Source organism: Dipodomys merriami, unplaced genomic scaffold (genome assembly GCF_024711535.1).
Source record: "Dipodomys merriami isolate MVZ:Mamm:240054 unplaced genomic scaffold, mDipMer1.0.p SCAF_6, whole genome shotgun sequence".
Lineage (NCBI taxonomy): Eukaryota > Metazoa > Chordata > Mammalia > Rodentia > Heteromyidae > Dipodomys > Dipodomys merriami.
In genome coordinates, this window is record NW_027206179.1 from 20,189,990 (window position 1) to 20,214,861 (window position 24,872).

The 24,872-nt window shown below is 37.9% G+C and overlaps 1 protein-coding gene across 1 annotated transcript in view; it reads right to left on the reverse strand.

Annotated features, from left to right (window-relative positions):
* Positions 1 to 24,872, reverse strand: part of Pcca (propionyl-CoA carboxylase subunit alpha) — a 296,255-nt gene that overhangs the window by 189,065 nt on the left and 82,318 nt on the right. Inside the window, exon 8 of the mRNA XM_070002672.1 lies at positions 16,397 to 16,433. Coding sequence (XP_069858773.1) covers positions 16,397 to 16,433 — 37 coding nt within the window. The remainder of the gene's footprint in view (positions 1 to 16,396; positions 16,434 to 24,872) is intronic.

Sequence of the window (24,872 nt, forward strand, 5' to 3'; positions counted from 1 at the left end):
TACTCAGGAGGCTGAGTTCTGAGGATTGCAGTTTGAAGCCAGCCTCAGCAGGAAAGTCCGTAAGACTCTTATCCCCAATTAACCACCAGGAAACCAAGTGGTAGACTACAAACATTGAACAAAAAAAGCTCAAGGAAAGTATCCAGGCCTTGAGTTCAAGCCCCAAGACTGGGCAGGGAGTAGGGGAGGGGAGGAGGGAAAGAGCCTCACTCTTCAAGCAACCCCTACCATAGACAAGGTGAACACAACTTGTCACTTAAAAGGTGATAAAATCAGATCTCCATGCTACAATATGGGTCATTCATTAAATAAAGAAATCTATTTTTTTACATATGTTATCTTTTTTACAGTTTCTTGAACATTCATAGGCTATAACAGCTAGTGGAGAAAGAAAAATAGGAAAATGGAGAAAATGCCCTATTCCTAACTTAACGGTGCTAATCAGAAATTGCTCAGAGGTTTAAAAAAAAAAAGTATTACTCTTTTTATGGATGGGAAACATACAAATAATTGCAAGGCCTTTGTTTCCTAATAGAAAGGTTCAAAGTAAAAGGAAAATAAGAAATATTTTGGGACAGTAGCTGAAAACAGGCAGTGAGAGGACTATAGATATTTCTAGATAAACCACACTCAATAATAGGAAATGGGACCTTAGAAGAAAAAATAAAAGACTCAAGGGGGGAAAAAAAGATACATAATACGCAGGAAGGATCCTTAGGTGAAAAATAGAAGCCTGATACTAGGGGCTCACACCTGTGATCCTAACTACTCAAGAAGCTGATATCAGGAGAACAGAAGCTCAAATCTACTCTGAGAAGAAAAGTCCAAAAGACTCCATCCGTATCCAAAAAAATAACCAGTAAATAACTAGGGTAGAGGCATGAACCAAGTAGTTGAGCAAATAAACCAAGCCAAGCGTGTGACTGCTATGTTTAAACTCTAGTACCAAACAACAGCAACAAAATGTTTTATGCTATTATAGAGAATGGTTCGTGTGCTTTGGGGGGCAGGGGTAGAAGTACAAAAGACTCTGTTGATGGGGATGTCCTTCATGTCACTATTATTTCTAAGCACTCCAAATGTTTTTGAGACTATTACACATTTGAATTTATCTGATTATTCATTCATCTAATTTAGATTAACAAAAAATTTTAACTACCATATAGGTGATATTGTTTCTTCATTTTTGCATCACATCAGACAGAGGGAAGAGGAACTCTTTTTGTCTCCTTACTGATAGGTTTGATTATCTAAGATCTTTTAAATTTCATCATGGAAAGCATTCTGTTCTGTCAATATAATTAGCAAATCATTTGTAAAGTGATACTTTGAATCCATGAATATTTTATAGCCAAACAGTATTTAACTCACTGCTAAGAATGAATATTAATGGTCCTTAATTTAATCAATTCCTACTTTGTTACAAAATAAGCTTTTAAAAATGAAGATTAAAAATCTTTAATGGTTTTTATTGTTACTTTTCCATTAGCTGAAACAGTGCCTACAGAGTAACATGAAAAACAATAGTTACTAAATAAATATACTAGTTAACAATTTAAGTGCCCATGTATTATTTTTACCACTATATTTCACAATAGAAACATATCATAACATTATCCATTGTACTGTATATGCACATTCAGATTTCATACGGTTCTATTTATACATAAAATGGTCTCATGAATATTTTTTTACTTCCTGCCTGGAATCCATGTTCTTGGAGTAATGTGTAGGAATACAACTATTGAACACATGCAACTCTTATGGATTCTTTACTTAAAAAAATAAAATTAGCCAAGTCAGTGGTTCATGCCTGCCATCCTACTCAAGAGGCTAAGATTTAAGGACCATGGTTAGAAGTCAGCCCAGGGAGGAAAGTCTGTGAGACTCTTTATCTCCAATTAAATTAAAAAAAAAAAAAAAAAAAAAAAAGCCAGAAGTGGTATTGCAGCTCAAATGCTAGCCTTGAGCAAAAGGAACTCAGGGATAGCACTCAGACCCAGAGTTCAGGCCTCAAGTGGGGGTGAAAGAGAATCTACTCACTTTTCTTTCTAATCATTATCATAACAATTATAAAACCCATCATAGGCTCTGAGAATGTGGCTTAGTGGTAGAGTGCTTGCATAGCATGCATGAAGCCCTGGGTTCAATTCCTTAGTACCACATAAACAGAAAAAGCTGAAAGTGGCGCTATAGCTTAAGTGGTAGTGCACTAGCCTTGAGCAAAAGAAGCTCAGGGACAGTGCCTAGTTCAAGCCCCAAGACTGGCAAAAAAAAAAAAAAAAAAAATCACAGTATCTAGGTATGACTCCTAAAGGAAAACCCTACCACTACAGATGTCTTCATGCAAGCACACAATGATCTATGTATGGCCTAACATTCTAATGAGTTTACATCATGCTGTAAAATATATACATGCATAATAAAATAGAAATATGAAACACAGTCTTGGACTGGGAAGGTGGCTCAGTGGTAGAGCGCTTGCCTTGCATGCCTGAGGCCCTGGGTTCAATTCCTCAGCACCACATAAGCAAAAAGAAAAAAGCCGGAAGTGGCGCTGTGGCTCAAGTGGTAGAGCGCTAGCCTTGAGCTGAAGAGCTGAGTTACAGCGCCCAGGCCCAGAGTTCAGGCTCCAGGACCAGACCCCCCCCCCCCAAAAAAAAGTCATATATGTACAATGTCTTAAAATAAAGATACATGAAGCAAAATGTTTCCTATCAGTTTTTATATATAATACTAAAAACACAATTCATGAGAGAAAAAGACTGATATTAAGCCTTGCTTTAAAACACACCCACTTCTGGGCTGGGAAGGTGGCTCAGTGGTAGAGTGTTTCCCTTGCATGTATGAGGTCCTGCGTTCGATTCCTCAATACCACATAAACAGAAAAAAGCTGGAAGTGGCGCTGTGGCTCAAGTGGTAGAGCGCTAGCCTGGAGCTGAAGAGCTGAGGGACAGCACCCAGGCCCAGAGTTCAGGTCCCATGACAGACAAAAACAAAAACACCCACTTCTGCTGTGAAGTAAAGTTATCAACAGATATAAACACAAGCAACAGAGTAGGAAAACAAAATATTTACAAGATACATATTGAACAAAGAACTTCTATCCAAAATTTACATGGCTGCTTTTTATTTATTTATTTTTGGTCCTCTACCACTTGAGCCACAGCGCCACTTCCAGCTTTTTCCAAATACTTTATTGGAGATAAGAGTCTCAGGGACTTTCCTATCGAGGCTGGCTTTGAACAGCAATCCTCAGATCTCAGCCTCTTGAGCAGCTAGGATTAAAAGCATTTTCCACCAGTGCCTGGCTCACATTCCTTTTTAAAACTCAACAGTAAGCTGACGATCTAAACTAAAATGGTCAAAAGATTTTGGACATCGCAACAAAGAAGATATACAAATGGCAAATAATAATATGTCATCAGAGAACTGCAACATTATATTACTACATGCTTGTCTGAATTACTAAAATCCAAAACAATGACAACATCAAATGTTGTCAAAGATGAAAGATGCCTGAAGGAATATTTCCAAGTTGAATTTGAATTTGAATTACAACAAACACCTCACAAATGGACAGATGAAAGCAAAGGATCAAAGGAATGGCTCAGGTGTAGAACACTTGCCTAGCAAACACAAGGTCTTAAGTTCAAACCCCAGTATCACCAGAAAGTGTGTGTGAGGAGTTTAATAATAAATAAGGCTACTTCAAACAGAAAAGAACAACAAATAAAACTAGATCTAAATTTATCAAAAGAGAGAGAAAAAACAGAATTGTCATCACAGTAGAGATGTAAAGAAGAAGAAAATGGAGTAAGAACAAGATTTTTGTTTTTGTTTTTGGTTGGTTTGGGGGCTTCAATTCAGGGCCTGGTTGCTGTCCCTGAGATTTTACACACAAGGCCAGCACTCTACCAACTTGAACCACAGAGCCACTTCCAGTTTTCTTGGTGGTTAATTGGAGTTGTCTCATAGACTTTCTTGTGCAGGCTGTCTTTGAACTGCAAACTTCAGATCTCAGCCTCCTGAGTGGCTAAGATTGCAGGCAAGAGCCATCACTGCCAGGCTTAGTATTCATTTTTAATGTGTTAAGTATACTAACATGTTGATGTAAATATATACTGCTTTAGTTTAAAGTGTTCTGGAGCCCAAATAGAACAAGACATTTAATCATCAAAAAGTAGCCAATGGGGTGCCAGTGGCTCACACCTATAATCCTAGCTACTCAGGAGGTTTAAATCTAAGGATCATGGCTCAAACACAGTGCAGGCATGAAAGCCCATGAGACTCTTATCTTCAATTAACCACCAAAAGAGCCAGAAATAGAGCAGTGATTCAAGTCATGGAGCACTAGTGAGCAAATAAGCTCACAGACAGTGCCCAGATCCTCAGTTGAAGCCTCAGCACAAAACACACACACAAGCATGTGTGTGTGCCTTTGTATACACACTAAGAAGCCAATAAAAGAATGAAAAAATCTAAACAAAGAACAAATAAAAAAGAGCAGTTAATATAGATATCTCAAAACACAGCAGTAAGCACAATAAATATAAATTAAGCAAACTCTCCAATTAAAAGAGAAAACAATGGATCTGGGGCTATAACCAGAACCTGGGTTATCTCTAGCTCTGGTGAAAGGGGGTGAAGGGTGAAGTGGGGAGAAAATGTACTGCTAGTTTGAATACACATAAATAAAAATCCCATCTTTAACAGGGATTATATCTTTACAAAGGATATAAAGTGACAGTTCGCTAGCAGATGAAAAGATAGAAAAGATACAAGGATAAGTATAGTAAATCACATAAAATCAAACATATTAAGTCACATAAAATCAGACTTGAGAACAAAATTAAACTTTAGTTTTGTTAAAATATAAAATTAGCCAAGACATTAAAACTTAGCCATAAATGTTATACTATTACAATATACTTATTAATTTAACAGAGACAAATCTGATAAGCAAAGAAAAACTAGGTATAACACTTTTCCAAAATGATTACATTATTCAATGTAATAATAAGCCTGCTACATTCTATAAAATATGCCATACAATAAAATATAGTAGTAGGGGCTGGGGAGGTGGCTCAGTGGTAGAGCGCTTGCCTTGCATACATGAGGCCCTGGGTTTGATTCCTCAGCACCACATAAGCAGGGGGGAAAAAAAAGCCAGAAGTGGTGCTGTGGCTCAAGTGGTAGAGTGCTAGCCTTGAGCTGAAGAGCTGAGGGACAGCACCCAGGCCCACAGTTCAGGCCCTATGACCGGACCCAAAAATAATAATAATAATAATAATAATAATAATAATAATAATAATAATAAATATATATCGTAGTATACAATAGTTTGAGGAGATGAGTTCTTTTCAGGCACACATGAAAAATGCATTTAGACTTACTCCTTCACCAAAAAGCAATTTTCATCAAATCTAATATTCTAAATGAAAAAATATCATATTAATTTACCACAAAGCAATGAAATGAGAACACACCAAAAGTAGCATCTGTTAGGGAACCATCTTTTGTTTCTGCACAAGGCACTCTGCTTGGCATCCAACCTGGGCACCTAACATACTATTTTCATTTACAAGAATGTTGAGGTAATGAAAGAATAGTACTGCTATCAACAAATGATATCAATTGTAAAAAAAAATTATGATAATATTCTATGTGATGGGTTCAAAACAGACAAAGCAATATTTTCCCCAGTAGTCAATCATTTGTTACATTTCTGAATTAATAAATTACCTGGAGATTTAGATTTAGATCATCCTCAGCCCAGCCAACAGCCAATGTTCAGTTGATATGGGTGTAACAGCTTCAATGCCTTGCCCTAACTTGGGACCACTCTGAAAAATCAGCTTTATTCAGTGTTTTCTCATAAGATTAGGTGAGGGCTTTGACTAAGAATCTAAATTCAATTTCATCCTCAGTCCAGCTTCCTTTCCCTCCCCACGTGTGTTGGGAGTTATTTATCTAATAAATGTTCAGAATCTGTCCCTAATAAATTCTAAGCTGTAATAAAAGAGTACATTTAAAAGACCATTCAGCAATAAAAGCAAGAGAGACACCAATTTACAGAAAAGAACAATGGAAATGGAGAGAAATAGATGAAGTCAAGATATATTTTAAAGAGCTGATGATCTGCAAACTATAGGACATTTAATGAAAAATAATAGTGAACACCGAACCATCATTAATTACCAAAACTAAGACTTGTCTATTGATTTCATTATTGTGTTTTAACTACAAATTAGTTATATTTAGTTTTATTTCATCAGTATCAATTTAAACTAAGGTGTGCTACTTGTCCTGGAATATTTTAGACTAAAGCAGTATATATTTGCATTAAACTTTTAGTATATTAAACTTTTCTTTTTTTTTTCTTTTTGGTCAGTTGTGGGGCTTGAACTCTGAGCTTGGGCACTGTCCCAGTGCTCTTCAGCTCAAGGGAGAGCTCTACCACTTGAGCCACAGCACCACTTCCCGTTTTCTAGTGGTTTACTGAAGATAAGAGTCTCACAGACTTTCCTTGCCAGGGCTGGCTTTGAACCGTGATCCTCAGATCTCAGCCTCCCGAGTAGCTAGGATTACAGGCGTGAGCCACTGGCGCCCGGCTTATTAAACATTTATTTAAAATGAGTATTAAGTCGGGCACTGGTGGCTCATGACTGTAATCCTAGCTATTCAGGAGACTGAAAGCTCTGAGGATCGTGGTTCAAAGCCAGCCCAGGCAGGAAAGGGATAGTGAAACTCTTATCCCCAATTAACCACCAGAAACCAGCAGTAGAGCTCAAAGTGGTAGAGCAGTAGCTTTGAGCAAAAGAGCTCAAGGACAGCGCCCAGGCCCTGGGTTCAAGACCCACTACTGACAAAAAATAAAAGGGGGGAGGGGCTAGAAATGTGGCTCAAATAGCCAGTGTTGATGTCCCGAGTGTCAAAAAAAAAAAAAAAAACTTGTCTAAGTCCAGCAGGGGTTCTTGAACTATGAGCTTTTCTGCTCAAGGCTAGTGCTCTACCAATTACTTCCAGTTTTCTGATAGTTAATTGGACATAAGAATGTCATTGACTTTCCAGCCTGACTCGCCTTAAACCATGATTCTCAGATCTCAGCCTCCAGAGTAACTAGGATTACAGGCATGAGTCATCAGTGCAAGGCTTACTATTCATTTTTAACGTGGTAAATACACTAAAATGTTGATTAGTCTAAAGTATTCTGGAAAAAATGGCATACCTTAATCTAACCCAGTCATAAATAACATGAAAACATTTCTTTTTTTTTTTTAATTGTGAAAATACTGTACAGAGGGGTCATGAAAACATTTCTAACTAATATAGAACACAGAAAACAAAAGATGGGACTGGGGAGGTGGCTCAGTGGTAGAGTGCTTGCCTTGCATGCATGAGGCCCTCAGCACCACATAAGCAGAAAAAAAAAAGCCGGAAGTGGCGGTGTGGTTCAAGTGGTAGAGCGCTAGCCTTGAGCTGAAGAGCTGAGGGACAGCACTCAGGCCCAGAGTTCAGGCCCACGACCGGACCCAAAAAAAAAGAAAGAAAGAAAGAAAACAAAAGATTTCAGGATTACTTCAAGTATATTTGTCCCTCTTAAACATGAACAATGAGCTCTTCTATATAAACAACTTGAACAACATTTTTTTTAAATATCATAGCATGCTCAAAGGAAAATAGACAAAGAAAACAGAACTGCCACAGTCTCTACATTTTAATAGGAAACAAAGACATGAGAAGACTTCTTCTCAGGAGAAGACTAACATAAACTATGGGAAAGCATAATTTTCAAGCAACATAAGATGGCATGCTCAAAGATTAGTGTCAAAGCAGTGAAATGTCCTCAAACATTTAGCCCTTATTGCATTCATAAAAACTTCCATTAGTCTACCCTAATAAACACAAGGTCAGCCTAAAAGAACTGATAGAAACCAATAAGGACATAAGTGAATTTGCTTGAATAATCTTAGATCATTTGTTTCAATTATCTACTTGCTGAGTATTCCTGTTTTCTCCCAGATTTCTCCAGTAAAAATTGGAGATGAAAAGTCAGGAAATTACAGTCAAGTCACAATCTTTAAGCATCATGAAATAATTTTTTATTAATAAGTTTTTTTGTGTGAAAATACCATACAGTGGGGTTATAATTACATAAGCAAGGTAATGAGTACATTTCTTATCAAGCATTGTTGCCTCCTCCTTTTTTTTTTTTTTTTTTTTTTTTGGGTCCAGTCGTGGGGCCTGAACTCTGGGCCTGGGCGCTGTCCCTCAGCTCTTCAGCTCAAGGCTAGCGCTCTACCACTTGAGCCACAGCGCCACTTCCGGCTTTTTTCTTTTTGCTTATATGGTGCTGAGGAATCGAACCCAGGGCCTCAGGCTTGCAAGGCAAGCGCTCTACCACTGAGCCACTTTCCCAGCCCTGTTGCCTCCTCCTTTGTTTCCCCTTCCCATCCCTAACCTCCCATCTCCCTCCCCCATCATGAAATAATTTTAAAATGTGATTTCTTCATTTCTGTGTTTATACTTTGTTCACTGAAAAAAAAAATCACTTGCTGACTATATACTCTGTGACATTGTCTTAAGCAATAAAAATATAACAAAAACCAACCAACGGTCAATTACACTACAAAATGGTAACTAAATGAGCCTAAAACGATCATTTGTAAAGACAAATAGAATTTTTTTTTTTGTTTTTTTGCAGAGAATTCCATGTTATTTTCAGTGAAAATCCCTCCAGATAAGAGGGATAGTGAGGAGAGTTCTGTATCCATCCATCTTAAGAGCTACTGCTGGGGCTGGGGGTTTAGCCCAGTGTGTGAAAGGCCCTGGGTTCAGTCCTCAGCCCTGGGGGAAAAAAAAAGAGCTACTGCTCCAATTTGCTATTTTTTTTTCCTTTTAACAATTCTTTATAATTTGACCTTTACAATTTTGATCCTTCTTCTAATACTGACTTAAAAAAAATACCTCTTCTGATGTTACATGGTAGAATGGTTTATACATTTTTGTCAAGTCTAATTCTAGTGCTTCTATCCATTATTTGTAATATGTTATTGAAGTCACCAACTTTTTTTTTGTCAATCCTGGGGCTTGAACTCTGGGCCTGGGCACTGTCCCTGCGCTCTTCAGCTCAAGGTAAATGCTCTACCTCTTGAGCCATAGTGCCACTTCTGGTTTTCTAGTATGTATTGGAGATCAGAGTCTCACGGACTTTTCTGCCTGGGCTGGCTTTGAACCATGATCCTCAGATCTCAGCCTCCTGAGTAGCTAGGATTACAGGTGTGAGCCACCGGCGCCCAGCTGACAACTATTATTAAAGAACTATTTTACCCTTCAGTTCTGTCAACATGCCTTATATCTTTTGAGGGTCTATTTTTGTTTGCAAATATAGTGATTAATACAGGTCATTGTCTCTTACAGTAGCTTTGGATTTAAAATCAATTTTTTTGTTCAACAAAACTATAGCCACCCCAGCTCTCCTTTGAGTATGGGATTTGTATTTTTCCAGAGGGGCCCCAAAGGTCAGAGTCTAATGGAGTCCACTCAAAGTGGATTAGTAGAAGAGCTCCTCACCTATCTCCCTCCCTAGGCTGTGTATTCATTGCTTGGCATTCTGTGCATACGCTGTCCCAACTCTTTTAATTGGATGACCAAGATATCAGAGTATTATGGGAACATAGAAACCTAGATTTTTTTTTTTTTCCTGGGGCTTGAACTCAAGGCCTGGGCACTATCACTCAGTTTTTGTACTCAAGGCGAGTGCTCTACCACTTTGAGCCATAGTGCCACTTCTGATGTTTTCATTTGTTTGTTTTTTTTCTGGGTAGTTCTGGAGATAAGAGCCTCACTTACTTTCCTTCCTGAGCTGATTTGGATTTTTTTTTTTTGTCAGTCATGGGGGTTGAACTCTGGGCCTGGGCACTGCTCCTTGGCTCTTCACCTCAAGGAGAATGCTCTACCACTTAAGCCACAGCGCCACTTCTGGCTTTCTGGCAGTTCATTGAAGAGACAGCCTTTCCTGCCAAGCTTTGAACTGTGATCCTCAGATCTCAGCCTCCTGAGTAGCTAGGATTACAGGCGTGAGCCACTGGTACCCAGCTTGGATTTTGAATATACAACACATAATTATTTGCTAACTTTATTGTTTATTTTTAAATAATGCTACCAGTGTCTGAGAAAATGATACCTTAATTTTCTTCACAACCATAAGAATGGTGCATCTTAGAGGTCCACCACTAGAAAGGTTGAACAGAAAGAGAAGGAAGATCTGAGTTCAATTTGAGTTATGTTTGGTCAAGCCCATACCCACCGACGCCCTTCTCCCACCCCACCCCCAAAACAAGACATAAAGTAACTGCTGTCAAGAAATATAAAATCATATAGCCACATGGAAAACAGTTTAGTTGTTCTCCCAAAAGTTGCCATAAAACCCAGCAATTCCATAACTCATACATACTCAAAATAACAGAAAACACGCAATACATGCAAATACATGGTCACAGTTGCACTATTTATAGTAACCAAGAAGTAAGAAACGACCCAAATGTCCATCAACAAATAACAGAACAAAACATGGTGTAAGTAGTAAAATTCTAAAACATGAAGGACATAGAAGAGCCTAAAAAAAACACTTCTAAAGAAAAGAAACGAGAGGCAGAAGCTCACACCTTGTATGATTCTACTCTGAAATAATCAAAAATAAGAAAATCCAGAGCAGAAAGTAAATTGGTCGGACTAGGTAGTAAAAGATAGAAAAAACAAATAAAGTAGAGTTTCTTTGTGAAGTAACAAAGATATTTAGACAATGGTGATGATGACAACAAACTATAGTAAAAAGAAAAAAATTACTGGGGCTGGGAAGGTGGCTCAGTGGTAGAGCGCTTGCCTTGCATGCATGAGGCCCTGGGTTCGATTCCTCAGCACCACATAAGCAAAAAGAAAAAAGCCGGAAGTGGCGCTGTGGCTCAAGTGGTAGAGTGCTAGCCTGGAGCTGAGGAGCTGAGGGACAGCACCTAGGCCCAGAGTTCAGGCCCACGACTGGACCCAAAAAAAAAAAAAAGTACTTAACTGTATACATTAAAAGACTAGAGCCACAGCCCCACTTCCTGTAGTAGAGAAATCTTGATGCTGAGTATACAGGATTCTTTCAAAAATGCTATATGAAACCAGGCACTGGTGGCTCACACCTATAATCCTAGCTACTTGGGAGGCTGAGATCTAAGGATCAAGGTTTCCAACCCAGCTGGACAGGAAAGTCAGTAAGATTCCTATCTCCAAGCAAAAAGATATAGAGCTGTGGTTCAACTAGTAGAGCACCAGCCTTGAGCAAAAAAAGCTAACAGACTGCATCCAGGTCCTGAGTTTAGGCCCCAGTGCAGATAGACTGAAAAAAAACTATGTGAAACCAGGTGCTGGTGGCTCACGCCTGTAATCCTAGCTACTCAGGAGGCTGAGATCTAAGGATCACAGTTCAAACCAGCCCAGGAAAGAAAGTCCATGAGACTCTTATCTCCAATTAACCACCAGAAAACTGGAAATGGTGCTGTGGCTCAAGTAGTAGAGCACTTGAGCTGAAGAGCTGAGGGACAGCACCCAGGCCCAGAATTCAAGCCCCACGACCAAAAAAAAAAAAAAAAAAAAAAAAGAGCTATTTGACAATTTTTCACAATCTAGTACTGGGTTAAAGTTAATGAACAAGAATATGATTAACAAATCATGAGAAGTATTCAGAAACATTGTATATGGTTAAAGACAAGAAAACTGAGTGGCAATATTAGTCATCTTCTTGTGAAGACAGGCTATTTAAATCAAGATATGAAAGACTACAACAAGCCACCCCAGATAAGAATTTAAGTAGTAGGGCTGGGAATGTGGCTCAGTGGTAGAGTGCTTGCCTAACATGCATGAAGCCCTGGGTTCAATTCCTCAGTACCACATAAACAGAAAAAGCCAGAAGTGGTGCTATGGTTCAAGGTAGAGAGCTAGCCTTGAGCAAAAGAAGCTCAGGGTCAGTGCCCAGGCCCTGAGTTCAAGCCCCAAGACTGGCAAAAAGAGAGAGAGAGAGAGACAGAGACAGAGACAGAGACAGAGACAGAGACAGAGACAGAGACAGAGACAGAGAGACAGAGAGAGGAATTTAAGCTAGTCTTCCAGGTCTCCTAGATTCCCTCCTTCAATAAAATCTGAAGGTTGGTTTGTTCCAGTGAACCAATGTGACTTAAGTACATGAGACTAGAGAGAAAGGAAACACCAAATCCACATGAGGTTTGTAGTCAATGAAAGTGTGGTTTTATCTAAGTGCTAGGTTTAAAGCAAGGGCAGGGTAGGACAAGATGAGGTTGTTGTTCTTTAAAGTTTTAAATACCATGCTGCCTGCTATGTGCAGATAGGCTTTGAAGTGTTACAAAAAAAAAAAAAAGTGGGGGGTAGGGGAAGGATCCTTGTCATCTTGTCATAGTCCTTAAAAGAGGTGAGCGGTGAGTAAGGGAGACAGGGAGTCATGAATGTGGGACAGATGTGGAATGAAGAACTGACAGTCCCAAAAAACAGACTTAGAATACTCGAATGAGGGAAAGAGGCAGGCAAGAGATAGCCTGGGTTTTGGCTTGGAAGGAAATAGAATGAGGGGAAAAAGTTTCTTGAGAATGATTTGTGGTTGTAAAAAAGGCCAAAAAACAGAATCAAAACAATATGGACATTTTTTTTTAAAAAACAGGTTTTAAATTTATAACTCCTTTCAAGAATCAATCTTAACTATACTAAGGACTTTTGGTTTGGTAAAAAAAAAAAAAAAATCTCAAAAGGCTGAGAAGGTGGCTCAGTGGTAGAATGCTTGCCTTGCATGCATGAGGCCCTGGGTTCGATTCCTTAGCACCACATAAGCAGAAAAAAAAAAAGCCGGAAGTGGCGCTGTGTCTCAAGTGGTAGAGTGCTAGCCTTGAGCTGAAGAGCTGAGGGACAGCGCCCAGGCCCCACGCCCGGACCAAAAAAAAATCTCAAGCTCACTGATTACTGCTGTCTACCACTGGGGTTAAAGATAAACTAGATTTTGATAGTTCTGTGTCTCTAAACTCAGAGGTCAAAGGAAAAAGTAAGGAGTGTGAATGAGAGAAACAAGACAGTCTAAAAAACAAATACAACAAAGTAATACAGTAAGTATTCACTGTCTCACACCAAATCAATGATTAGAAACTGTCTGCTTCTTTAATTCCACATACAATGGACTTAAGTATTTTACAGTATTTTTTACAAAGTGGTGTCTCAAATTTTAGTCTGGTCATGAAATCTCATTAGGTACCCAAAGTTATAATGAAAAATTAATGATGTTTACAGCCAACACGTAAACCAATGGTTAGTGACCTTGAGCAAATTACCATTTCTAATACTTAATTTCTTATAAATGTCAACAAAAATAATTAAGCTCAAAAATTACAAATTACAAATTACAAAAATTACAAATAACATTTCCAAAGTGTCTGGCACATAGAGGGAAAATACTCCATAAATAGAAGCTACTAAAATGTAAAAGTCCTCTAATACACCAATGCCTATTAGTTATTTCCAACTTTGATAGCTTAGATTCTGTTTCCAGAAAAGCTGTATAAACTAAAGAGAGAATGTAACACATGAACAGAGGCAAGGAATGTAGTCACAGCTGGAGTATATGACTAGCATGCACAAGGTCCAAAGTTTAATCCCTAGCACAGTAAAAAAAAAAAAAAAAAAGTGCCAAGTATGGCACATTGAATAAGCAGAAACTCAAATGAATAGGGTGAAAGGTTTTATCATAATTCAGTTACCTAGAACTTAGGAATATATTTTCTCATGGAATCAATGTTTACTTCAACTTTTTTTTTTTTTTTGGTTAGTTGTGGGGCTTGAACTTGGGGCCTTGGAACTGTCCCTGAGCATTTTTGCTCTACCACTTTGAGCCACAGCACCATCTCTGGGTTTTGAGTGGTTAACTGGAGAATAAGAGTCTCACAGAGACTTTTCTGTCCAGGTTAGCTTTGAACTGCAATCCTCAGATCTCAGCTAGAATTACAGGTGTGATCCACTGCACCCAGCTGCTTCAATTCTTAATAGCTCATTAAAATCATTATATAATTACAATATAACATCTACCAATAAAAGTAGTAGGAAAACTGATAAATCACTAAAAAACACAGAAAACTTTAAAGACTTTAAAGACTTTAAATATTCATTTATTTTGGAAGCTGGTACTTGAAGGAGAAGATTTTATGGAAAGTTTCTGTGATGACTGAGAAAGAAAAATCCAAAAGCTTAATAAACTTAAAAACGTAACCGGGGGCCAGTGGCTCACACCTGTAGTCCTAGCTATTCAGGAAGCCGAGATCATCAGATCTCGGTTCAAAACCAGCCCAGGCAGGAAAGTCCATGAGACTTTTATCTCCAATAAACCACTAGAAAACCGGAAGTGGTACTGTGGCTCAAGTGGTAGAGCGCTAGCCTTGAGCTGAAAAGGGCAGGGACAGTGCCCAGGCACAGAGTTCAAGCCCCATAACACACTCACACTCTCACACACACACACACACACACACACACACACACACACACACGTCTCACAGCCTTTCCCGGTCAGCATGGCTTTAAACCATGATCCTCAGATCTCAGCCTCCTGAGTTGCTAGGCGTGAGCCCCAGCACCCGGCTCCAAACAGTTTTTATGTAGATAGTATTACAGTAGTATTATTATGCATTATTAGGTAGCTATAAGGTACAACTAGGAAAAGAATTTTTTAAGATTGTATGTGCCTAAAATACTTTAGGAAAGTCGACTCAAAGTCAGTAGCCATGAAGAATGCCAATAATTTTAAACCACACACAGCAACTTTCTGCAATCTAGTAAATCTTACTGTTAAGTTAAATAATGAAATACTTTTTGAAAATGTTGATAATTCTTAAGAAATCATAATGAAGCCGGGCGCTGGTGGCTCACCCCTGTAACCCTAGCTTCTCAGGAGGCTGAGATCTGAGGATCGCGGTTCAAAGCCAGCCCAGGCAGGAAAGACTGTGAGACTCCTATCTCCAATAAACCACCAGAAAACCGGAAGTGGCACTGTAGCTCAAGTGGTAGAGCGCTCGCCTTGAGCTGAAGACCTGAGGGACAGCACTCAGGCCCAGAGTTCAAGCCCCACGACCGACAAAAAAAAAAAAAAAAAAGAAATCATAATGAGATGTCACAGACAGATAAAATAAGATTTTCCATGGATTTACCTTAATCCCAGGGCATTTTTGCAAAACAAATAAACAAACAACAACATCTACTTAATAAATGCTACCAGAATTGCCAATGATTGGGTACCCTTGCCAGAATTTAATGGCAGAATTTAGATGTTTACAAATCAACAAATCTGAAATAATTCTGCCAGGTCCAATTAGAAACAGGGATGCAACCAGCCAAACTTTTCACATAACTGAAGAACTGCTATCCTCGCTTGTTTGATTTCCAAGAAACGTACTTTCTGATCTAAGTGATCACTTTTAGATCAGTATTTGTCCACAGTACAAATACATAAACCTTGCCAAATTAAGAGTTCCAAAGGTAGACAAGACTGCTAAATAATCATCCTGAATGAAGACACAGGATTTACAGAAACATTGGTGTGGGATGCTAAAAAATCTGAGTCCCTGACTTCCAAGCATTGCAAAATTTCTCTCCTATTCACAAATTTCTATCAAATGTATACAAAGACTGATTTGATGTATAAAATTTATAAGGTTTTTAATACCTTTGCTAATCAATGACAAGCATATATGTTTGCACATCTTCTAAATTAGCAGATATGAAAGGAGAATACTTCTGATGAATGCAAGGTTTTGAAATTTAAAAGTACAACAGCCATTAAATATGCCCTTTAATTTACCTTTAATTCCAATTTAGGATATTCAATTCTATCCTCTCACATTCTCTCTTATTTCCCCTTACAAGGGTATTATTATGATATTTAACATTTTAGGAAAAGGTAAATTTTTGAAAAAATCTTGTCAATCATATCTTTATTTTACTCAGATGTCCTCAACACACACACACACACACACACACACACACACACACACACACACACACACACACACACACACACACACACACTATCTTATATTAAATCTCATCTTAAAGATTTGATAATTACTTCTTTTAATTAGCTAATGATTTAATCTAATAAAAGCACTATGGCTAAGGTACTATTTAGAGTCCACGTTAATAATAGAATATGGTCATTCAACTGATAAATTCTTCCAATGTACCAAGTAATCGGAAACCTAAAACTATTAAAATATTATTTGCTCTATGGGAAAACTTATTACATCTTTACTCAAGCATATCTGCTGAAAGACATAGAAACCCTACCAAAGTTAATTTAAGAACTTACCAATTTCCTTTGCAATTCTGACGGCTTCATCTGCATCCTGTAAAAGCAGGAAATGAGACTCAACATTAATCCCATGAGGCATTGCACAATGTCTTTAGGGCAGTCATATATTGCACTACTGTCTCCTCTGATTCATTTAATGTTCAATTTTACAACCTTCTAACCCTTTTCATTCAGAGAAATGTAAAATTAATACCATAAGTGGAATGTAAATTCTACCTCATCATTATTATATTAAGAAACTCAAAGCAGTTTGAAATGAGCTGGCAGGAAGCACTACCAGAATCGCCAATGATCTGGTGCAGTTGCCAGAATTTAATGGCAGAATGTAGATGTTTACAATCAATACTGAATCATAAATCAGACCATTAAAGCTTGTCTGCAGCCAGCTTGTTTCTGTCTCTGATATTTATTTATCATGTTTTCCTAGGTTCTGTCAGCAGGGGGAGTAGATTCTCTATTGTTTGGGAGGAACTCATTCAATTTTCCAGAAATAAAATAGTAAATTTCCATTATCTATATACCAATTGTTTTAAAAAGATCCCCCTGGTAATTTCCTTTATCTAGTCTGTCTTTATCCATTCTTGTTTTTTATTTCAATTTTAGGTACATATTTTATTTTTACAATTGCAAATTATTACTTATTAAATTCAATTAACAAGCAGGCAAAGTGAAATAAACTCCAAGAAGCCAAAACAGGAAAATACCTTTGCAAACAGTACAAGGTTAAGAGTTTATTGGTGTAAGGATTAGCTACTGAAAATATCAACCAATGCCACATGTAACTCAAGTAGCTAGAAAAGCAAAAACTTCCCCTAAAGCTAAGTCATTCATTGATCATTAACTCACTCCTAACACAACCAACATACACTAGTCCTGACACATTTACCATATAACAATAAAGAAGATGGTGAACACCAAGCCTCCTTCTTAAGTCAATTACTTTTGTAATTCAGTGACACTAACTAAACTATCAATAGTATTCTGAAACCACTAACCCATGTTTGCTAAATTTTTAGAAACCTTCAAAATATTGAAGTGAAGCCTGCTGCTTTTTAAGTTTAATGTAGAGCAATCATGTCAGAATCCCTCCCTAAAGGGGTAAGGAATGTTTATAACTGGTTTATTTATGTGTAATAAAAAAAAAAATCTTCCTTAAAAGTCTTCAGTACCTAATAACATCCCCTGAATAAGGGGATGTTGGCAGGGGAAGTTGTCAGAAAAATTTAATTTCCTTTCATTAGCTAGTCTGCTCCACAAATAGGTGCTTGTTAAGTTCAAAGCAGTCCTGAAAGCGACATCAATTTTAAGTCTTTTTTTACTCTAAGTAGTCACATCTGCTAATGAGATTTCCCAAATAACAATTGTTTTCAAGAGAAGAGATAAATCTATACCTCCCACCCTACCCCCCCAAATCAAGGTTTACTGCTTTATTACACCTTGCTGTGTTCACCAACTCTACATTCTCCAAATTTTAGCTTGAAAGGATAAAAATCCATGAAAAGGTTCATTTAAGAATGTTAGTGGTTTCCATACATTGAGTTGGAAGGTTCTTTGTTCCAGCCAGTGACAGTTATTGGAGAATACTTGCTTTTAATAGCCTCTCTGTCAGGAAGTGTTAAACCTGCCAAATGCGAACAATTAGTGCCTCTCCAACAAACTACAGGAAGACTGATGGCTGATGAAGACAGGATTATAATAAACCTAGACAGAAACTTTTCAGTATTTCTTTCAAATGTGTAATGGCATATTTGAAAAGGATAATCTGAGAGGAATTAAACTGACTTTTAAAAGTTTTGTACTTGGAAAGAAAAAGCAAGTTTTAGAGCATAATTCAAAGAATTCATTAGTCATATTTTGTCACTTCTTTATAGGTACACATTACACACACATATGTCTCAAAACTTCTTAAATTTCTTTATGTACCTCAAATTTTGTGAGCTACTACAAAGCAATCTTTTAACTAATCAGTATACTTACATTATTTTTTACCATGAAAGTCAACTTCTGATAAATGAGCTCTCAAGTAAAATCAAAACGTCTTCAAAACCACCATTTCACTTGTCTTTCCTCGTACACCAAAAATTTAAGAACCAGGTGCCAGCGGCTCACGCCTATAATCCTAGCTACTCAGCAGGCTGAGATCTGAGGATCACAGCCAGTCCAGGCAGGAAAGTCCATGAGACTCTTATCCCCATTAAACCACTAGAAAACCAGAAGTGGCCCTGTGGCTCAAAGCGATAGAGCACTCGCCTTGAGCAGAAGAACACAGAGACAGCGCCCAAGCCCAGAGTTCAAGCCCCACAACCGACCAAAAAAAAAAAAAAAGGATATATTATGTTCTAGACACTGGAAAATTCTACCATCAATTTCAAGAAAAGCCCACTTTTATGATCTTAAACACATTTAGTTTCATTATTGAATTACATAAAATTACTTTCAAAAAGATGAAAAGCTCATCATCCAGCTCCAACGTCAATGGCACTGACTTGTGATTTTGTGTAATCTCCATGTAAGGCTATACATGAATTTTTAACCGAACTTTGAAAAAACTGGAAAAAGAACATCAATCACTCACAAAAACAGACAAATAAAAAGTTTGGATAAAGATACCATTTCATATATGATCCAAACAAGTCATAGATGACATATGTTCAATCGTAATCATAGTTCCAGAAACTCAAGTTAGAACAAGGAGATCCCATTTTTCATCTAGCAAATTAAATAATGATGCTGTCCAAACATGCTGACTTGAAGGTAAATAAGCACTTCTCATATGATTGTCATAGGAAATGATGTGAGTTTTTTAAAAGTAATCATCAATATCTGCTAAAGTTTAAGAACATGTGCCTTTTGACCTAGCAGTCTTACTTGTTTAAACCCTGGTACCACAAAAAGAAAAAGAAAAAAAAAAAAAAAAAAACCTTATTTTATTTGTTGGAAGTTAACCTATAAGCATTCTCACATTCATGTTGTAAGGTATATAAACAAATTCATTGTTTTTAATATGTTGGTGCTGTTTCAATAAAACTTAGAAAACAATTTTTACAGGCTTTCAACAAGAAATTAATATTCCAAATGTTATCACTAAAATGGAATATTACAATGCCTTTAAAAAGAATGGGAAGTTCCACACACTCTTATTCATTCATTTAGACAATAATCCAAAACATACTTAGCATCAACAGTACAGGAAACCTATTTCTGCCCTCACAGGAGCTTATTGGAGTCTCATAAAAGAAAGTAGAAAATCAGGTAAACAAGCAAATCAATTGAAAACTGAAATAATTATTTTGTAGCAACAGAGCTTTAACAGAAGGAATAAGAAGGAAAACTGAGACACACGACTCAAAGCATCATCTGAAGTAATACTTGAAACCTAAGAACAAAAAAAGTTCCCTGTCATGGGAAGATTAGAGGCAGGCATGTATGAGAACTCTGGTTGCAAAGGAACATAGTATGTTTATATAGAAAAAGAAAGAAGGTCCATGAGGCTAGAGCTGAAACATACTAAGGGAGCAGCAGAAAACAGAGATGAGTAAGAGTGGAGGCATGGTCATGTTCTGGCCAGGCCTTACCACATGTGTTCCAAAATCACAAAGGCCTTGGTTCTATGCAGGAGAATGTTGAATCAGAATTCTGTTTTAAAAGGATAACTTAGGTGCTGAATATATTATATATGCAAGATATACCTAATATGCCTTGTGGGGGAAAAAGAATGCAGCAATACACATGGTATGACCTTACCTACATTCAAAAAGAAATATGGTTTTGAACACACATGGAAGTTTATGTATGAACAAAAGACCCATCTTAAATTACTGCTCAAATACAGAAGAGGCTGGGAGAAGGGGTGAACTTTTATTTAACATTATATACTCACAGGAACATGGTAAACCTTTTTGCCAAAAAATACTGTAATTTCACATTTCACATGATTTTAACATTTTATAAACTAAATTCATCATGCTTGAAAGTATAATGATTGTTAAGGAATTAAATATTATCAAAACAAACTAGCAGACAGATGTGGTGGTGCACAGCAGTAATTCCAACACTCACAAGGCTGAAGGCAGGAAGATGGCAACGTACACCAGCTTGGGCTACATAGTGAGACTGACTAGAAAATAAAACAAATGCAAACAAAACAGAACATCTTCCCAAAATCCATTTAAATTTTCATGACTTCCCATTGTCTTAGAAACAAGAGCAAACTCCTCAGCTTGGGTTCAGTACTGAATCAAGCCTGCCTACACGGCAGGTCTCAGCCCCATCTGATCCCATCAAGCCCGTGTCCTCCACCCCAAATCTCCTTGGCCTCAGCACATCCTACTCTACTTTGCTAAACTCAGACAAGAACGCTCTTCTCTTTTCACAAAATCAATTAAGATTAGCCATATACAGGGCCCAGAAAACACAGAATTTTTTTAAAGCATTATCTAAGTTTTTGTGTAACTCACGGGCTTGTGAAAAAAAAAAAAGATGGATCTTAAATGAGGTACATAACAACATTCATGAAGCATGCTGACTGAAAGTAGTGAAGGGGTCATGTGGCCAGGGGGAATCTCTAAACCAAAAATAGATGCCTAGAACACTGAGGTATGGAGACTTGGAAAAGAGGCTAACGAAAGAAACATAGCGAAAACCACTGTTGTCCTTGGGTGGGAGGCTACAAAGTAAGGCAGGGTCTCAAGAAGGCACATCAAAAACCTGAATTCAACCTAACAGCTAGGAAGGGACAGGCCTCACCCTGACTTCATCCTTTGTTTGTTTGTATCTTGATTCATATGCCAGTCCTCCTGAGGGCTGGAATCACAGGCCTGAGTCAACAGATCCAGCGGCTAGCTGTATCTTAAGGATGAGGAACATGCCATTTATGTATTTACTATGTGGATTGTGGTAGCTTCTTCTTTTCCCTGTCTCATTAAATTTAAGCTCTCTAAGGATTTCAATCATTGCCTCTTTGACTCAGTGATATTTTTCAAATACACTGAAGAGTGGTGAAAAATGGCACATCAACTACCATTACCTATTCCTGTCTAAACAAAGAATAATTCAACTGAAAGATTTCAGATAATTAAACACTCAAACAAGTGACTTGACCTGAGATGAGCAAATCACAACACAGAAACAAGAAATATGAAACAATGAGGCAACAAGCTATTTCGAAAAAGATGCTAAGAAGAATTAATGATTAAAGATTAAAGAAGTGTTCACTCTGTTCACTCTCCTGCAATCTTAGCCATAACAATAAGATAAGACAATAGAAGAGAATAATGTTTCACAATACCTGACTTCAAATTATGCTTCAAAGCAATAGGAACAAAAACAGTTTGGTACTGGTGGAAGATTCAGAAATAAACCCACATAGCCAACCAATTTTCAAAGAAACTAAAATCCAGGTACTGGTGGCTTACACCTGTACTCCTAGCTACCTGGGAGCCTGAGATCTGAGGATTCCAGTTCAAAGCCAGCCTGAGCAGGAAAGTCCATGAGGCCTTTATCTCCAATTAGCCACCAAAAATGCCAGAAGTAGAGCTGTGGCTTAAGTGGTGAAGTGCTAGCCTTGAGCAAAAAAGCTCAGGGACAGCAACGACTGGCGGAAGGAAGGAAGAAAGAAAGAAAGGAAGAAAGGAAGGAAGGAAGGAAGGAAGGAAGGAAGGAAGGAAGGAAGGAAGGAAGGAAGGAAAGAAGGAAGGAAGGAAGCAAGGAAGCAAGGAAGGAAGGAAGGCTTACAATGAGACTGCATCAAAGTAAAAGCTTCTGCACAGCAAAAGTAACAATTACCAAAATCAAGACTCAACCTACAGAATAGGAAAAAAATCTTTTTGAGCTATTCATTAGATGAAAGGCAATACTCTGAATGTATAAAGAGCTCTAATAATTAAACACTAAAAGAATAAACAATTCAATTAATAAACAAGCAAATTGAGTAAACAAACAGTTCTCAAAAGAAAAAGTACATATGATTACTAAATACATGAAAATGTTCAACATCCTTAGCCACAGAAGAAATGTAAATCAAAAGGATGCTGAGTCTGTTTGAGCCCAGTCAAAATAGCTATCATCAATAACAAATGCTGGCAAGGACAGAGATGGAAGACCTTATGTACAGTTGTTGGTAATGTAAATTAGTGCAGCTATTACAGAGATCAGTATGAAGTTTCCTAAAGAAACTAAAAGAAGAATTGTCAGGGAAGTGACACTGTGGTGGCTCAAGAGGTAGACCACTAGCCTTGAGTTGAAGAGCTAGGGGATAGTGCCCAGGCCCAGAGTTCAAGTACCATGACCGACAAAAAAAAGGAAGGAAAAGAAAGAAAGATAGAAAGAAAGAAGGAAGGAAGGAAAGAGGGAAGAAGGGAGGGAGGAAGGGAGGGAGGGAGGAAGGGAGGGAGGGAGGAAGATGGAAGGAAGGAAGGAAGGAAGGAAGGAAGGAAGGAAGGAAGGAAGGAAGGAAGGAAGGAAGAAGGGAAGGAGGGAGGGAGGGAGGGAGGGAGGGAGGGAGGGAAGGTAGAAAGAAAGAAAGAAAGAATTGTCAGGTAACCTTGCAGTACCAAGTCTGGACATAGAACTGAAAGAATGTAAGTCAGCATACAATCAAGAGGCCCATACACACATGTTTATATCAGCAACATAAGCAATACGGACAAAGAAAATGTGAAAAAACTACACACACGCAACAGAGTACTATTCAGCTATAAGGAAGAATGAAATTATACCATTTCCTGGAAAACAGGAGGAGCTAAAGATATCTATGTGAAGAGAAATAGGCCAGAATGAGGAAGACAAATAATCCATGTTCTCTACCATATGAGGAATCCAGACCTTAAAAATAAGTTGTACAATCTGGGCACCAGTGGCTCATTCCTATAATCCTAGTTATTCAGGAGTCTGAAATTTGAGCATTACAGTTCAAAGCCAGCCCAGGCAGGAAAGTCGATGAGACTCATCTCGAATTAGCTACCAAAAAAGCCAGAAGTAGAGTTGTGGCTCAGTAATAGAGTGCTAGCCTTGAGGAAAAAACGCAGAGACAACACCTAAGCCCTGATTTCAAGCCCCTAGACCAGCACCTAGGTAGGTAGGTAGGTAGGTAGGTAGGTAGGTAGGTAGGTAGGTAGGTAGGTAGGTAGGTAGGTAGGTAGGTAAGTAGGTAGGTAGGTAGGTAGGTAGGTGGACGGACGGACGGATGGACGGACGAATATAAAATGCACTATTATAGAAACCAGAAGGGTTTGTAGGGCCAAAAGAGAAGGTAAAGGCAGGAGAGTGAATACAATTGAAGTATTTTATATGCATCTATGAGAAGAAAATAATGAAACCTTGTAAAACTTGTTTAAAAGGGTGAAGGAGAAACAAGAAATAATAGAACACTGAATTTTGTGAGTACACTATAGGCACATATGAATATGACACAATGAAATGTATGCTAATAAAATTTAATCAATTATTCTCAGCTCAGCAGGGAAAATATAGTGGTGTTTAATACTCTATTTGCTTTTTTCTTTTTTTCTTTTTTTTTTTTTTTTGTAGGCCATAGGCCTTGAACTCAAGGTCTGGGCACTGTCCTTGAGCTCTTTTGCTCAAGGCTAGCACTCTAACACTTTGAGCCAAAGCACCACTTCCAGTTTTCTGGTGGATAATTAGAGTTAAGAGTCTAGTGGACTTTACTGAAAGGCTGGCTTTGAACCATAATCCTCAGATCTCAGCTCCTTAGTAGCTAAGATTACAGGTGGGAGGCACTAGCGCCCAGCTAAAGATAATTTTAAAATTTTTTTTAAAAATTCTTTTTTTTTAAGTATTAAATGAATGAACTCTAGGACATGGACACAAGAGGTTTTGCTTTATTGTTGTTGTTTTTAATGTACTATGTGATTTCTTTTTTCTTTTGTTTTTTTTTTCCTGTATGGTTTATCCTTTGTTGTCACTTTATTTGATTTTGGTAGCCTCGGTATTGTATATACATTTATCTGAATTAGGGAAGGGAAAGGGGCACAACAGAATGGTGAGACAAAGGACAAAGGGGGAAATCAATGCAACAGTGATATTCACAGCATAATATGTTGGAAATGAACTGTACCACTTGACGAGGGAGGGGGAGAAAAATGAGGGAGGGGTTAACAGGTTCAATAAGAAATATAGTTACTACCTTACTTATGCAACTATAACCCCTCTATACATCACCTTGACAATATATATATATATATATATTTTTTTTTTTTTTTTTTTTTTTTTTTTTGTCGTGGGGCTTGAACTCTGGGCCTGGGCACTATCCCTGTGCTCTTCAGCTCAAGGCGAGCACTCTACCGCTTGCGCCACAGTGCCACTTCCAATTTTCGAGTGGTTTACTGGAGGTAAGAGTCTCACGGATGTTCCTGCCCAGGCTGGCTTTGGACTGCGATTCTCAGATCTCAGCCTCCTGAGTAGCTAGGATTACAAGCATGAGCCACCAGCACCCGGCGCCAATAAATTTTTTTAA